General features: G+C 44.3%; 1 protein-coding gene across 5 annotated transcripts in view; it reads left to right on the top strand.

Moving 5' to 3' along the window:
• The window catches only part of LOC126260117 (neurexin-1a), a 2,420,624-nt gene that overhangs the window by 1,848,217 nt on the left and 556,422 nt on the right, over positions 1–15,985 (top strand). For all 5 annotated transcript variants that reach the window (XM_049957356.1, XM_049957358.1, XM_049957357.1 and 2 more), the window contains one exon: positions 2,376–2,483. In XM_049957356.1, the coding sequence (XP_049813313.1) occupies positions 2,376–2,483 (108 nt within the window). The remainder of the gene's footprint in view (positions 1–2,375; positions 2,484–15,985) is intronic.

Below are 15,985 nucleotides of genomic sequence, written 5' to 3'. Positions count from 1 at the left end.
CAAACGCCACCACATACTACGGCGCCCTCGCTGCTTGCTGCTCCACACCAGCCGCCAGATGTCGGCGTTCAGTCACGTTGCCGCAGCCACGGGGAGAACAGAACAGTAGACGGGGGGGAGGAGGGGGGGGGGGGAAGTACTAGATGCGGACCGCGACCACAGTCTGTGGAGCAGGTTACCAGGGATGTGGGATGTGGAAAGATAGACAAAGTGATGAAAAGATAGACAAAGAATGAAGATAGCATCGAGCCTTTTGCAACGACTGATGACTTGAAAACATATTCTGTCACCAGTAGTATGTTTTAGTTACCGTCTAAACGACCATGTCACTGAATAAAGAAATTCTCAACTTCCTATTAGTAGCGCGAACGACATACGAGTTTAACATGAAGGAATGGCTAATCTAGAGCTAAAAGAAAAGTCTGTTGATACAACCATTGTAGCATTTCAACAGATTCCTGTTCAGTCTCAATCGTAATTGAAAAACTCATTTCTGAACTATATAACAGCAACGCCTTCGTAGGCGCCGGGAAGCAGCGCTGCTTCATGAACGAGGGCTAGGTTTTCAGCTTCATCTCCGGGCCTACCTTTGTTTTTAAACTTGCAAGTACAAAAATGTGCAAATACTTACTCGTGGCGAATTTCGTGTCTGGTGAACGTCGTATGGCAAAGAGAGCGCTGCTGGAACAGGACTGGCATATCGCTGGAGTGGCAGTCTCGTGCAGAATGGAGTGGCCAAGAGCCGAGATGGATGCCGCCCGCTAGACTCGACGGTTTTAGGCCATTTCTTCGGCAAATCTACAGCAACTGACTTGTGTGCCTGTAACTAACACGACGTGAGTTTAGACACGTATCGAAGATGAAGGCAAACGGTGACTTAGTTCCAACATGCTAACGGAATGACGGCTCAAAACAATAAAAAGGTTAAGTTATTCATATTCACAAAATTAAGATCCTCCCAAAGTTCCAATTCTTACGTACTATTCTGAAATGTACAATAGATAATACGTTACTACTATGCACAGAATCTTGTGTCTAATTGTGGAAAGGGGCGGGACTTGGATGTATATCGCAGACACATTTCTACACCCAAAAACATTGCGCCCTGCGGCACGGCTTGCTTTTGCTTTTTAGGTGATTTGTCCAGAAATCTAGAACTGTAGAACTGAGTGAAGTCGTTAATTAACTGGTCCAACAGTAGCTTACTGGTTCTGTTTCTGTGTTCTTGCATTTGACACTCTCACTACACCTTCTGAGTTACACTTGTGTAGCGTAGTGACACCGTGGACAGCAGACCCGCTCGTGTGCCTATCCGCTACTGTAGTACTAACTGACGCGTCACCTTTGGTGTTGTGCGTACTTCTGTTGTTATAGAGTAAACAGAATCTGGTGAATTTAGAGAATCCTGGAAATAAGCAGAATCCCAATTCCTGTAAAATTTGTATTAAATAATTAAACTGCTAAATAAGCAGGTACAAACTAACATAGTATTTGTTTCCTTTAAAAGACAGTAAATGCGTATGTTCTACATACAAATATTGTCCGTACTTTGAAAACTAGGCTAAAAGCAAGACTTTTAACGCGGCATGTCGTTGTTGACGGGGAGAAGCCTTCAGACGCCCGAGTAGATTCACGTGTACCCTAAGGGAGTATTATAGGAATATACACAAATAATTTGTCAGAATAACTTCAGAAGCTCCGTGAGACAATTGGCGGATGTTTCTGCTGTGTGTAGAGAAGTCGCTCTGAAGAGAGATGATGTACGTCACTTTAAGGTTTACTGTTAAAATTCGTAGAGCACACACATCCGTAGACATAATGTTTCCTCCTACATATAATTCGCGAAAACACCATGAAAGTAAAATTGGAGAGAGCCGATTTGTAACTGAAGCTTACGAACAGTGACTGGAATAAGAAAGGATGCAGCATACCAAGTCTCCTCTGCCAGATACAGTAAGTGCGAAACATAGATGTATAACGGACAGGATGGGAAAGGGGGGGGAAGGACGAATTAAAACTGGCCCGGAAAATATCCGTCTCGGATGTACGGTGTAAGAAGGGTTGCCTACCTAAGGTGCGTGAGACATTTTGCAGACCTGTTTCATTTCGTTCCCCTTGTAGATGTAGATGTTTTTAGCTCTTACGTTTTCTTACTTTCGTGACGAAGGAACACTATATTGGGCTCATCCGTTTTTTGACGGTTGCCATATGAAACTGACGGATGCCCTCTTTATTTGTACATACGTGCTGGTGGGCCGTCTAACGACTGGAAGTAGTTTGCCAGCGCCACGCTGAGCGCGCTGAACGACGTGGACAGGCACGCCGGCGCCGCCACAGCCGCCTCACTCAGGCGCACCCTCTGTCTTGCCCCGCAGGTGCTGCCCTCGCTGGAGTCGTCGCGGTCCAGCTCCATCTCGTTCAAGATCCGCACCAACGAGCCCAACGGCCTCATCTTGTACAGCAGCGGGGCCAGCGCGCCGCACGTGAGTACTGCTCTGCTCTGCACCGCACGCACGCTTCTGCCGTCTGCTGCAAAACGCGCCTGCCAACTAATAGACTTTTATTTTGCAATCTCGCACCACACACTCACTTTATACACGCTTTTCGGATTACAGACTATCCGTGTTGAAGTGTATCTTTTTACACCATAACTCGTAAGCAGCCTCCACATGTCAAACTTACTCTGTTGAAACAAACATTAAGTTGTCAGTACATAGTCACATTGTCACCAGAGAACGAATAATTTTTAGAGATATCGCACTAAGACTTCACCAACATAATGCATGCAGCATCAAAATAATAAAACTGAAATTCTAGTACACTTGAAGTACTTTCACGATCTAAAGTAATAAATAATTGGTTTAGTGAAGAAACGGCTTAAATCTGACTTTCTAAATTTTACAGCTGAGAAAAATAACTGCATATCCTTCTCAAAAGTGAGTACATATCCCAGTTTACTTTTTTATATGCATATCTTACACATAAAACACACTTCTGTGAACAACTTCTGAATTTCGTTTCAATTTCAGTTTCTTACACTAAAAATTTGAGGATATCTTGTATTGCTTCTGTACGAAATCAGTAACGCTTGGACGAAAGAAAAACTCTTTTACATATGAGCTACATATTTTACCATCAAAGTGTGTAGAACTGAAAATATAGTTTAGTCTTCATTTACGAAACAAAAAGCAAACGTGTTCAACTCTCTCTCGGGTTAGCAACGCTCTTTCCCGATGACTGTACGACACTTGTAACAGCTATTCCACCAATCATAATCCAAAACAAATGGAGACAAAATTTCGATCGCTGGAGAGACGGGTATGACATCTAATGGGAAAATGACGCATTAACCTCATTGAAACGCTTCTTGTTTGGCTGACTTTCAGCCCCATTTTCACTGAATCTCATCCTCAAACACGTCAACACACGGTAGATCAACTCCCAAGTTCTAAAGTTGACGATAATGGCAACACATTTTTACGAGCTTGTCCTCTATTTACTCCCAACGCAACTGCCTTGTCACAGAGCCGTGTCGTTGTGATGCTACGCGTGGACTGGAGCACAAATTACACGCCCGCCCGGTTATCCGTGCCATATAACGCACTGCTTTCCGGGCGGAAAGGCGTGACCCCACGGTCCCCGGCACGAATCCGCCCGGCGGATCAGTGTCGAGGCCCGCCCGGTGTGCCGGCCAGCCTGTGGGTGGTTCTTGAGGCGGTTTTCCATCTCCCTCGGCGAATGCGGGCTGGTTCCCCTAATTCCGCCTCAGTTGCACTTTCTATATCTACATCCATACTCCGCAAGCCACCTGACGGTGTGTGGCGGAGGGTACCCTGATGAGTACCTCTATCGGTTCTCCCTTCTATTCCAGTCTCGTATCGTTCGTGGAAAGAAGGATTGTCTGTATGCTTCTGTGTGGCCTCTAATATCTCTGATTTTATCCTCATGGTCTCTTCGCGAGATATACGTAGGAGAAAGCAATATACTGCTGGACTCCACTGGAGTTTATCTGTCATCTCCGTAACGCTTTCGCGATTACTAAATGATCCTGTAACGAAGCGCGCTGCTCTCCGTTGCATCTTCTCTATCTCTTCTGTCAACCCTATCTGGTACGGATCCCACACCACTGAGCAGTATTCGAGCAGTGGGCGAACAAGCGTACTGTAACCTACTTCGTTTGTTACCGGATTGCATTTCCTTAGGATTCTTCCAATGAATCTGTCTGGCATCTGCTTTACCGACGATCAACTTTATATGATCATTCCATTTTAGATCACTCCTAATGCGTACTCCCAGATAATTTATGGAATTAACTGCTTCCAGTTGCTGACCTGCTATATTGTAGCTAAATCATATGGGATCTTTCTTTCTAAGTATTCGCAGCACATTACAATTGTCTACATTGAGATTCAATTGCCATTCCCTGCACCATGCGTCAATTCGCTGCAGATCCTCCTGCATTTCAGTACAATTTTCCATTGTTACAACCTGTCGATACACCACAGCATCACCTGCAAAAAGCCTCAGTGAACTTCCGATGTCATCCACAAGGTCATTTATGTATATTGTGAACAGCAACGGTCCCATGACATTCCCCCGTGGCACACCTGAAATCACTCTTACTTCGGAAGACTTGTCTCCATTGAGAATGACATGCTGCGTTCTGTTATCTAGGAACTCCTCAATCCAATCACACAATTGGTCTGATAGTCCATATGCTCTTACTTTGTTCATTAAACGACTGTTGGGAACTGTATCGAACGCCTTGCGGAAGTCAAGAAACACGGCATCTACCTGTGAACCCGTGTCTATTGCCCTCTGAGTCTCGTGGACGAATAGCGCGACCTGGGTTTCACACGACCGTCTTTTTCGAAACCCATGCTGATTCCTACAGAGTAGATTTCTAGTCTCCAGGAAAGTCATTATACTCGAACATAATACGTGTTCCAAGATTCTACAACTGATCGACGTTAGAGATATAGGTCTATAGTTCTGCACATCTGTTCGACGTCCCTTCTTGAAAACGGGAATGACCTGTGCCCTTTTCCAATCTTTGGAACGCTACGTTCTTCTAGATACCTACGGTACACCGCTGCAAGGAGGAGGGCAAGTTCCTTCGCGTACTCTGTGTAAAATAGAACTGGTATCCCATCAGGTCCAGCGGCCTTTCCTCTTTTGAGCGATTTTAATTGTTTCTCTATCCCTCTGTCGTCTATTTCGATATCTACCATTTTGTCATCTGTGCGACAATCTAGAGAAAGAACTACAGTGCAGTCTTCCTCTGTGAAACAGCTTTGGAAAAACACATTTAGTATTTCGGCCTTTAGTCTGTCACCCTCTGTTTCAGTACCATTTTGGTCACAGAGTGTCTGGACATTTTGTTTTGATCCACCTACCGCTTTGACATAAGACCAAAATATCTTAGGATTTTCTGCCAAGTCAGTACATAGAACTTTACTTTCGAATTCATTGAACGCCTCTCGCATAGCTCTCCTCACACTACATTTCGCTTCGCGTAATTTTTGTTTGCCTGCAAGGCTTTGGCTATGTTTACGTTTGCTGTGAAGTTCCCTTTGCTTCCGCAGCAGTTTTCTAACTCGGTTGTTGTACCACGGTGGCTCTTTTCCATCTCTTACGATCTTGCTTGGCACATACTCATCTAACGCATATTGTACGATGGTTTTGAACTTTATCAAAAAAATGGTTCAAATGGCTCTGAGCACTATGGGACTCAACTGCTGTGGTCATAAGTCCCCTAGAACTTAGAACTACTTAAACCTAAGGACATGGTAATTGGATGTCTCTATAGGCCCCCTGGCTCAGCAGCTGTTGTGGCCGAGCACCTGAAGGATAATTTGGAAAATATTTCGAGTAGATTTCCCCACCATGTTATAGTTCTGGGTGGAGATTTTAATTTGCCGGATATAGACTGGGAGACTCAAACGTTCATAACGGGTGGCAGGGACAAAGAATCCAGTGAAATTTTTTTAAGTGCTTTATCTGAAAACTACCTTGACCAGTTAAACAAAGAACCGACTCGTGGCGATAACATATTAGACCTTCTGGTGACAAACAGACCCGAACTATTTGAAACAGTTAACGCAGAACAGGGAATCAGCGATCATAAAGCGGTTACGGCATCGATGATTTCAGCCGTAAATAGAAATATTAAAAAAGGTAGGAAGATTTTTCTGTTTAGCAAAAGTGACAAAAAGCAGATTACAGAGTACCTGACGGCTCAACACAAAAGTTTTGTCTCAAGTACATATAGTGTTGAGGATCAGTGGATAAAGTTCAGCCCGCATCTCGTGGTCGTGCGGTAGCGTTCTCGCTTCCCACGACCGGGTTCCCGGGTTCGATTCCCGACGGGGTCAGGGATTTTCTCTGCCTCGTGATGACTGAGTGTTGTGTGCTGTCCTTAGGTTAGTTAGGTCTAGGGGTAGCGTCTTTGATTCATAGTCAAAACGTCTTCGGTCCCGGGTTCGATCCCCGCCACTGCCTAAATTTTGATAAATTATCAGCATTGGCGGCCGAAGACTTCCGGCATAAGAAGTCAGCCTCATTCTGTCAACGGGCTTGTCAAAGAGGGCGGAGGAGCGGATAGAGGTTCAGGGCACTCTCTTGTCCTAGGGGTGGGAAATTGCCCCTAAAGGCGGAAGAATCAGCAATGATCAACGACATGAGGATGCAGAAGGCAATGGAAACCACTGCATTAAAGACACGTAACGTGTATCCACAGGACATGTGGCCTGTAATTGAAGAAGTGTCATGATGATCTCTCCATTGGCAAAAGATTCCGGAATAGTCCCCCATTCGGATCTCCGGGAGGGGACTGCCAAGGGGGAGGTTACCATGAGAAAAAGATTGAATAATCAACGAAAGGATAACGTTCTACGAGTCGGGGCGTGGAATGTCAGAAGCTTGAACGTTGTAGGGAAACTAGAAAATCTGAAAAGGGAAATGCAAAGGCTCAATCTAGATATAGTAGGGGTCAGTGAAGTGAAGTGGAAGGAAGACAAGGATTTCTGGTCAGATGAGTATCGAGTAATATCAACAGCAGCAGGAAATGGTATAACAGGTGTAGGATTCGTTATGAATAGGAAGGTAGGGCAGAGGGTGTGTTACTGTGAACAGTTCAGTGACCGGGTTGTTCTAATCAGAATCGACAGCAGACCAACACCGACAACGATAGTTCAGGTATACATGCCGATGTCGCAATCTGAAGATGAACAGACAGAGAAAGTGTATGAGGATATTGAAAGGGTAAAGCAGTGTGTAAAGGGGGACGAAAATCTAATAGTCATGGGCGACTGGAATGCAGTTGTAGGGGAAGGAGTAGAAGAAAAGGTTACAGGAGAATATGGGCTTGGGACAAGGAAAGAAAGAGTAGAAAGACTAATTGAGTTCTGTAACAAGTTTCAGCTAGTAATAGCGAATACCCTGTTCAAGAATCACAAGAGGAGGAGGTATACTTGGAAAAGGCCGGGAGATACGGCAAGATTTCAATTAGATTACATCATGGTCAGACAGAGATTCAGAAATCAGATACTGGATTGTAAGGCGTACCCAGGAGCAGATATAGACTCAGATCACAATATACACTCCTGGAAATTGAAATAAGAACACCGTGAATTCATTGTCCCAGGAAGGGGAAACTTTATTGACACATTCCTGGGGTCAGATACATCACATGATCACACTGACAGAACCACAGGCACATAGACACAGGCAACAGAGCATGCACAATGTCGGCACTAGTACAGTGTATATCCACCTTTCGCAGCAATGCAGGCTGCTATTCTCCCATGGAGACGATCGTAGAGATGCTGGATGTAGTCCTGTGGAACGGCTTGCCATGCCATTTCCACCTGGCGCCTCAGTTGGACCAGCGTTCGTGCTGGACGTGCAGACCGCGTGAGACGACGCTTCATCCAGTCCCAAACATGCTCAATGGGGGACAGATCCGGAGATCTTGCTGGCCAGGGTAGTTGACTTACACCTTCTAGAGCACGTTGGGTGCCACGGGATACATGCGGACGTGCATTGTCCTGTTGGAACAGCAAGTTCCCTTGCCGGTCTAGGAATGGTAGAACGATGGGTTCGATGACGGTTTGGATGTACCGTGCACTATTCAGTGTCCCCTCGACGATCACCAGTGGTGTACGGCCAGTGTAGGAGATCGCTCCCCACACCATGATGCCGGGTGTTGGCCCTGTGTGCCTCGGTCGTATGCAGTCCTGATTGTGGCGCTCACCTGCACGGCGCCAAACACGCATACGACTATCATTGGCACCAAGGCAGAAGCGACTCTCATCGCTGAAGACGACACGTCTCCATTCGTCCCTCCATTCACGCCTGTCACGACACCACTGGAGACGGGCTGCACGATGTTGGGGCGTGAGCGGAAGACGGCCTAACGGTGTGCGGGACCGTAGCCCAGCTTCATGGAGACGGTTGCGAATGGTCCTCGCCGATACCCCGGGAGCAACAGTGTCCCTAAGTTGCTGGGAAGTGGCGGTGCGGTCCCCTACGGCACTGCGTAGGATCCTACGGTCTTGGCGTGCATCCGTGCGTCGCTGCGGTCCGGTCCCAGGTCGACGGGCACGTGCACCTTCCGCCGACCACTGGCGACAACATCGATGTACTGTGGAGACCTCACGCCCCACGTGTTGAGCAATTCGGCGGTACGTCCACCCGGCCTCCCGCATGCCCACTATACGCCCTCGCTCAAAGTCCGTCAACTGCACATACGGTTCACGTCCACGCTGTCGCGGCATGCTACCAGTGTTAAAGACTGCGATGGAGCTCCGTATGCCACGGCAAACTGGCTGACACTGACGGCGGCGGTGCACAAATGCTGCGCAGCTAGCGCCATTCGACGGCCGACACCGCGGTTCCTGGTGTGTCCGCTGTGCCGTGCGTGTGATCATTGCTTGTACAGCCCTCTCGCAGTGTCCGGAGCAAGTATGGTGGGTCTGACACACCGGTGTCAATGTGTTCTTTTTTCCATTTCCAGGAGTGTAGTAGTGATGAAGAGTAGGCTGAAGTTCAAGACATTAGTCAGGGAGAATCAATACGCAAAGAAGTGGGATACGGAAGTACTAAGGAATGACGAGATACGTTTGAAGTTCTCTAACGCTATAGATACAGCAAGAAGGAATAGCGCAGTATGCAGTACAGTTGAAGAGGAATGGACATCTCTAAAAAGGACCATCACAGAAGTTGGGAAGGAAAACGTAGATACAAAGAATGTAGCTGCGAAGAAACCATGGGTAACAGAAGAAATACTTCAGTTGATTGATGAAAGGAGGAAGTACAAACATGTTCCGGGAAAATCAGGAATACAGAAATACAAGTCGCTGAGGAATGAAATAAATAGGAAGTGCAGGGAAGCTAAGACGAAATGGCTGCAGGAAAAATGTGAAGACATCGAAAAAGACATGATTGTCGGAAGGACAGACTCAGCATACAGGAAAGTCAAAACAACCTTTGGTGACGTTAAAAGCAACGGTGGTAACATTAAGAGTGCAACGGGAATTCCACTGTTAAATGCAGAGGAGAGAGCAGATAGGTGGAAAGAATACATTGAAAGCCTCTATGAGGGTGAAGATTTGTCTGATGTGATAGAAGAAGAAACAGGAGTCGATTTAGAAGAGATAGGGGATCCAGTATTGGAATTTAAAAGGGCTTTGGAGGACTTACGGTCAAATAAGGCAGAAGGGATAGATAACATTCCATCATAATTTCTCAGATCATTGGGGGAAGTGGCAACAAAACGACTATTCACGTTGGTGTGTAGAATATGAGTCTGGCGATATACCATCTGACTTTCGGAAAAGCATCATCCACACAATTCCGAAGACGGCAAGAGCTGACAAGTGCGAGAATTATCGCACAATCAGCTTAACAGCTCATGCATCGAAGCTGCTTACAAGAATAATATACAGAAGAATGGAAAAGAAAATTGAGAATGCGCTAGGTGACGATCAGTTTGGCTTTAGGAAAAGTAAAGGGACGAGAGAGGCAATTCTGACGTTACGGCTAATAATGGAAGCAAGGCTAAAGAAAAATCAAGACACTTTCATAGGATTTGTCGACCTGGAAAAAGCGTTCGACAATATAAAATGGTGCAAGCTGTTCGTGATTCTGAAAAAAGTAGGGGTAAGCTATAGGGAGAGACGGGTCATATACAATATGTACAACAACCGAGAGGGAATAATAAGTGTGGACGATCAAGAACGAAGTGCTCGTATTAAGAAGGGTGTAAGACAAGGCTGTAGCCTTTCGCCCCTACTCTTCAATTTGTACATCGAGGAAGCAATGATGGAAATAAAAGAAAGGTTCAGGAGTGGAATTAAAATACAAGGTGAAAGAATATGAATGATACGATTCGCTGATGACATTGCTATCCTGAGTGAAAGTGAAGAAGAATTAAATGATCTGCTGAACGGAATGAACAGTCTAATGAGTACACAGTATGGTTTGAGAGTATCGGAGAAAGACGAAGGTAATAAGAAGTAGTAGAAATGAGAACAGCGAGAAACTTGACATCAGGATTGATGGTCACGAAGTCAATGAAGTTAAGGAATTCTGCTACCTACGCAGTAAAATAACCAATGACGGACGGAGCAAGGAGGACATCAAAAGCAGACTCGCTATGGCAAAAAAGGCATTTCTGGCCAAGAGAAGTCTACTAATATCAAATACCGGCCTTAATTTGAGGAAGAAATTTCTGAGGATGTACGTCTGGAGTACAGCATTGTAACATGGGCTGTGGGAAAACCGGAACAGAAGACAATCGAAGCATTTGAGATGTGGTGCTATAGACGAATGTTGAAAATTAGGTGGACTGATAAGGTAAGGAATGAGGAGGTTCTACGCAGAATCGGAGAGGAAAGGAATATGTGGTAAACACTGATAAGGAGAAGGGACAGGATGATAGGACATCTGCTAAGATATGAGGGAATGACTTCCATGGTACTAGAGGGAGCTGTAGAGGGCAAAAACTGTAGAGGAAGACCGAGATTGGAATACGTCAAGCAAATAATTGAGGACGTAGGTTGCAAGTGCTACTCTGAGATGAAGAGGTTAGCACAGGAACGGAATTCGTGGCGGGCCGCATCAAACCAGTCAGTAGACTGATGACCAAAAAAAAAAAGTTCTAGGAGACTGATGACCATAGATGTTAAGTCCCATAGTGCTCAGAGCCATTTGAACCAAAACAAGGAAAATGGATTGTAGTCGAATCAAATCAGGTAATGCTGAGGGAATTAGATTAGGAAATGAGACACTCAAAGTAGTAGATGCATTTTTCAATTTGGGGAGCAAAATAACTGTTGATGGTCGAAATGGCAAGGAAAGCGTTTCTGAAGAAGAGAAACATGTCAACATCGAGTATAAACTTAAGTGTTAGGAAGTATTTTCTGAAAGTATTTCTATCGAGTGTATGGAAGTGAAACATGGATGATAAATAGTTCACACAAGAAGAGAATAGAAGCTTTCGAAACATGGTGTTACAGAAGAATGCTGAAGATTAGATGGGTAGATCGCGTAACTAATGAGGAGGTACTGAATAGAAATGGGGAGAAGAGGAATTTATGGCACAACTTGACTAGAAGAAGGGATCGGTTCGTAACACATGTACTGTGGCGTCAAGGGATCACGAATTTAATATTGGAGGGCAGCGTGGAGGGTAAAAATCGTAGAGGGAGGCGAAGAGATGAATACACTAAGCAGATTCAGAAGGATGGAGGTTGCAGTAGGTACTGCGAGATGAAGAAGCTTGCAAAGGACAGAGTAGCATGGAGAGCTGAATCAAACCAGTCTCAGGACTGAGGACCACAACAACAACTCTATGAATTAGACAACGAGTAAACACTGGAGACTGTAGTAACATTTGTTGTACAGGAATCTAACACATACTTTCAGAGTGGCTATACGAAACAAGAAACATAAATTCAAATAGCAAGACACTCATGTAAAGCATCATTCCATTAATTGTGAATCAGTGAGCCGTGGGCTGAGAGGGGGGGGGGGGGGGACAGTGTACTTATAATAAGGGCAAACACACGCTCCAGACGCCCAGTGGGTGGTTGAAGCACAAGAGTCTGATAATGTTCGTTGCATTTTCTAAGTTTTCTGCCAATAAAATGCAGTTGCCTTTCTCACAACATTGTCTATTTTAACGTTCCAATTAAAGGTATTCGTAACTCTTATACCTGGATACTTAATTGAACTGGCAGCCCTTAGATTTGTGCAATTTATTGTGTAATCGAAATTTAACGGATTCCTTTTAGTACTCATGTGGATTACCGCACACTTTTCATTTTTAGGGTCACAATTGCCACTTTTCGCACCGAACAGATATTTCGTCTCTGTCATTTAGCAATTAGTTTTAATATTCTGATGTCTTTACTAAACAGCAAATGACAGCATCATCTTCAAGCAATATAAGATGGCTTCTCAGATTGTCGCCAATTTTTGGGAAATTAGGAATAGCAGAGCGCATATAAGACATCCTTCGGGAACGCCACACATCACTTCTGTGTTACTCGATGACTATATCTCTGTCGGTTACCATGAACTTTGATCTTTCTGACAGAAAATCACGAATCCAGTCGCACAACTGAGACGATACTCCATAGATAAGCAATTTGATTAGAAGTCACTTGCGAGGAATGGTATCAAAAGGCTTTTGGAAATCTACAAATATGGAATCAGTCTGTGATCCTCTGCTGATACCACTCATTTCTTCATGAGAATAAAGAGTTAGTTGTGTTGCACAAGAACAATGATACTGAGTACTTGCTGATTACGTATCAATAAACCATTTTGCTGGAGTATGTGTTCCAAAATCCTACTGCAAATCGACGTCAACGATAAAGGTTTGTAATAAATGAAAAGCACCAGTTTGCTTTTGTTCTGGTGCTTTTCATTTATTATTATAATGTTGTTCTACCAAGAACCGATGGAAGATTCTGTTAATATGATAAAGGTTTGTAATACAGAGGATCACTCATTTTTACTTTCTCAAGTATTGGTGTGACATGTGCAGCTTCCTCGTATTTAGGTACGGATCTTTGTCGCAGTTGTAGATGATTTGCGAAATATGGAGCCATTACATGAGCATACTCTGAAAGGAACCTAATTCGTATACAGTCTGGACCGGAAGGTAACTTTTATCAAGTGATTTGAGTTGCTTCGCTACACCGAGGATATCTGCTTCTGAGTTACTCATGCTGGCAACACATCTTGATTCGAATTCTGACTATTTATTTCGTTTTCTTTGGTGAAGGGTTCATTATTCCCCTTTAGTGGCACTGCGACGGTTACATTACCATGCATACGGTGTGCTAATATGAAGAACGGTGTCGATTTGTTACATTAAAATTTGTTTATTCTATTTCAACGTAAGATATGACGTTACGCAAGTTGTGGTGAACACTCTGTTCATTTAAAGTGTATCTTACTTTATGTCCAATTTTATGAAGTTCGTGTTCTTCCACTTTGCGGTAGCGACAATGATATCCACAATTATCCAGGATTACTGCTCTCACATAATTCTCGCACCACTGCAACGAGAAGTGATATAGATGCTGGTGTTGAGGAAGAGCTGATGTCGTTAAAGTTAACAAAGCCTTAGCGCTGGACGAAATCTGTACTATATCAGGTCTCGGTCTCAGTTAGTCCCCTTTTAACTATCATCCGCTATGGATTCCTCGTACAAAGAAAGGCGCCCAGTGACTGGAAGAAGGCACAGCTCACAGCCATCTACAAGAAACGTATCGAAAGTGAACCACAAAACTAACGTCCAGTCCCCTTGAGATCCATTTGTCGTAAAACCTTAGAAAGTATTTTGAGCTCAAGCATAATGAGATATCTCCCCCATGCCAAACACCATGGACCATGTGAAACCACGCAGATTTTTCACGTGACATTCGGAAAGCCATTCATCAACGCACACACACACACACACAATTTCGATTTCCGAAAAGCATTTGACTCAATATCATATCTACGTTTATTTCCAAAAGTATGATTGTATAGGGTATGAAGAGAAATTTGTGACTGCTTTGAGGATTTTTTGGTAGGAAGGGACGCAGTAGGTCGTCTTGGATGGAGAGTCGTCAGCAGATGCCGAATTAAGTTGGAGTGTGTTGGAAGTCCAGTTGTTGATGTTCTATGGCAGTGGTTCCCAACAGGTGGTCCGCGGACCCCCAGGGGTCCGCAAGATGCTATTAGAATAAAAAATATATTAATTATATTTCGTATGATAAAAAATTTTTTTGTTTAGGCCGCTCAATATTTTTTCGATAATGAATATGTCAATGTTTTTTCTAAGAACCAAAAATAGAAAACGTATAAAAAGACTCTTAATTTGGCATTTTTAGGTACTTGGCACTGTGATATGACGAGGTACCAATCGTGCTCGATGAGGGGGTCCTCGAGAAAATTTTGCTGGGAACCCCTGTTTTATGGTAATAACCTTGCAGATAATATTTCAGTAACCTCAGAGTTTTCTCATATACAGTTATGAAAAACTACCTGAAAAAAGCTCACAAGTTGTCAAAAGAGTAGAAACCGTCTTTAAATATTCAGAAATGTAATATTGCACACTTCACAAAACTAAAATAACGTGGTATGTTATGACTAAAATATCAACTAGTCACAGTTAGAATCGGTCAACTCACACAAATACCTGGACGTACCAATTTGTAGGGCTATGACATGGGACGATTACAGAGGCTCAGTCGTAGGTAAAGAATGGGCCAGACATCGGTTTATCGTTAAGATGGTGGGAAACGATATCAGTCTACGAACTATATTTCATAAAAATCACTTCGGCAACCCATCCCGGAATTGTGCTCAAGTATGTGGGACCCATACCAAATAAGATTAACAGGGGAAAAGAGGAAGCCAGCACTAATGGTCACAGATTTGTTTGACCAGTGGAAGTCTGTCGCGGAGATGCAGATGAAACTGAAGTGCGAGATGCTTGAAGATTGAGGCAGACTGTTATAGGAATATACTACAACCGTCCTCCGCCCCCATAGAGGCCTCGCGAGGACAGCTTCAGACCACGGTGACTACAGCGCCCACTCAGGCGTTTCAGCGGTCATTCTTTTCGCGCTCCATACGTGAATGGAACGTTTAGATACATTAATAACTGGTACAATGGAAACTACCCTCTGTCATGTATGTCACAGTGGTTTGCAGAGTATGCATGTAGATGTAGAATTATTGATATAAAGAAAATGTTTTTCAGGTTTTTAAGTCACATAATACAGAGGGCGCGCACATGTAGCGCTAGGAGTGGGAGAAGAAGCTATGTACGACTCATGTCACCTATACAGGATGAACCAGAAATCGACCGACAGAACTGCTGCGGTCACTCGTCACAAACTTCCTGGACTTTATTATGAGAATTGTCTCTGCTGCCGTGAAAATAGTTATACAACAGTGAAAAGGCCTGAAGTATGTAATCAACAGAACGTAATAAGACGAAATGATCCGGTTATTTGTGGGCGCCTGTGAACACATGCAAACTTGCCGTTAAGTGGCGGCCGACGCTGTGAAAACAACTGAGCAAATCGTCTAACTGCCCTTTTTCCATTGCACTCAGTGAATGACGAGATGCATTTCGGCCTATTCCTCATCAGTAAACCTTTCCATACTGTTGTGTACCAAACGTGCCACTAACGTTGCTGGAGAAACCAGTCCGAGACTGGACTGAGCAGAACTGAACGCAAGTTCGAGGACCGAGAGCGAACTAGGCTTTGGCGTCGTCAGCAGCGTGCACTACTGGTGAGTGGGACAAGTTCGTTTCCAGACGAGACATACAGCGCATACTACTGCCATTGTCACTGTTATGCAGGTATCGGGTGTAGTGAAGCAGGGGATACAACCCGTCAGCTTTGACCAATGACGTCATACATTAGTCATAGATAGTAAGGTCTTCACTTAGAGGCATTGATGATAAAACAGT

The sequence above is a fragment of the Schistocerca nitens genome, chromosome 5 (genome assembly GCF_023898315.1).
Source record: "Schistocerca nitens isolate TAMUIC-IGC-003100 chromosome 5, iqSchNite1.1, whole genome shotgun sequence".
Taxonomy (NCBI): domain Eukaryota; kingdom Metazoa; phylum Arthropoda; class Insecta; order Orthoptera; family Acrididae; genus Schistocerca; species Schistocerca nitens.
The sequence above is the reverse complement of the archived record's forward strand: the minus strand, read 5'-3'. Positions and strand labels throughout refer to the sequence as shown.